General features: G+C 39.6%; 1 protein-coding gene across 1 annotated transcript in view; it reads left to right on the forward strand.

Moving 5' to 3' along the window:
- Nucleotides 1-1,821, forward strand: part of JMJD1C (jumonji domain containing 1C) — a 58,539-nt gene that overhangs the window by 41,527 nt on the left and 15,191 nt on the right. Inside the window, exon 12 of the mRNA XM_009325996.1 lies at nucleotides 1,272-1,361. Within this exon, the coding sequence (XP_009324271.1) occupies nucleotides 1,272-1,361 (90 nt within the window). The remainder of the gene's footprint in view (nucleotides 1-1,271; nucleotides 1,362-1,821) is intronic.

The following is a 1,821-nucleotide window of genomic DNA, read 5'->3' on the forward strand; positions in this document are numbered from 1 at the left end:
TTAAATAGTCCATATTCAGATATTTATCAATGACTTCTCGCATTACTTTACTACATGAATGAATGAATGTGCATCCATTGTTACCTTCAGACAGTTCATGGCACCATCAAGTGGAATGCCATGTTGTAGCATTTCAGTGATAAAATACTTTAAGTAGATACATGCTGTTTTGGTTTTTAATTTGATTTATGTTTGTGTCCAGTTATATATTTCAATGTTTTAGGAGTTACAAAAACTAGAAAATAGCTAACAGATCTAATACTTATCTGAAAGGAACATTTGGTACGTTGTGTATCCATTACAGTACAAGAAAATAATGCTTTAAATGTGCTAAATGCTTCCTTCAGTGTACTCTCCTTAGTTTACATTGCTAGAGCTGAGCGAACTAGTAAAAAGATTTGAAGTCTCTTAAAACTAGCAGTTCAGTGGATAGGATACAAGACTGGGGATTGAGAGAGAAATCGCATTCGTATTTCTGCCCCAAAATCACATAGCAGATCGGTGACCGGTTGCTTGGCCAGACATTTTTAGCGCTTGTTCTTCCTCTGTCTTGTCTTTACACTGCATTTTTTTCCTGGCAGGGACATTCTTCCTGAAACTTTATAGAAAGCCTCTCTCTCCTACCAGTTAGGCTCTCTCTGCTGCCACAAATGATTTTCAACCAGTACATACAGACTTGTGGTTTCATGGTTGCTTTAATCTGACATAAAGCCATGATGCAACTTCCCTCTCCTTTGTGCCACCAGTAACATCGGTGCAGCTGCATGGTAGGCCAAATCAGAGAATTGATTCAGTTAAAACTTCATCTTTTTGGCTTGTTTGGCTCTCTCTGGTTGAAGACAGCCACTTTGAGTTGGAGCGTGGATTGTGTCAAATTAAATTGGTCATACAACCACAGCCTGATCGTGTCTCTTTTCCATGTTAGAATTCATCAAGGGGGTCTCACTCTCTCAGTTGCAACTGTACAGGATTTTGGCTTATGCTAAATTGGCAACTCTCTAAATGTAATAAAGGGAAGGTTTATTATGAGGTTATTGGCAAGGGTCTGTGTTACAGATGCTGCTATTTCAGATTTCAGTATTGTTAAAAATTTTCCTTATTGTGAAAAGTAGCTGTTGTATGCAAATCTTTGTCATGCAGGTTACCAGGACAGAAGACTTACAGTATGTGTAGAAAACCAATTCTAACTAAAACAAATCTGAAAAATGTTAGTTAGCTTGCTCTGTGTACCACTGTAAATGAAGTAAAACAACTGGCAATGTTTTTTGCAGATAAGGAGTTATATGCCTGGATGAAGTGTGTGAAGGGACAGCCTCATGATCACAAACACCTGATGCCAACACAAATTATTCCAGGCTCTGGTAAGACCTGCGAACAAGCAGGATGTGTTTTTTCCCAGTTCTTTCTGTGAAGAGAGGCTGGAGTTGTTTCTTGAAACTTCTCATTCTCCGTTTAAAAACCTGTGAATTGTGTCAAATCACTGTCGCAGGAAGGCAGGTGATCCTGGGCAGTTAACAGCAAGGGGCATAGACGAGGAGGAGAGAAAGAGGAGCATGCTGATAGATGTCTGAAGGGGTTTCAGGGACAGGCAGTGAAGAAATGCAGGGTGTTTTTTGTGACTGTTTTTTACCATTTCAGAGCAGAATAAAACAACCAGAATGTACTTAATTAATCTGACCTTAGCTGTTAAAAGAAAATCTTAGAATAGTACTGCCAAGGAGCATTATGTGGCAACAGATTTTTGGGGATTTGTTTTTCACTGTTTTCTGTTGTGTCCTGTCCCCAATCCCGGGGGGGGGGGGGGGGGGGGGAAAAAAAAAA

This window comes from Pygoscelis adeliae, unplaced genomic scaffold, assembly GCF_000699105.1.
Source record: "Pygoscelis adeliae isolate BGI_AS28 unplaced genomic scaffold, ASM69910v1 Scaffold4, whole genome shotgun sequence".
Lineage (NCBI taxonomy): Eukaryota > Metazoa > Chordata > Aves > Sphenisciformes > Spheniscidae > Pygoscelis > Pygoscelis adeliae.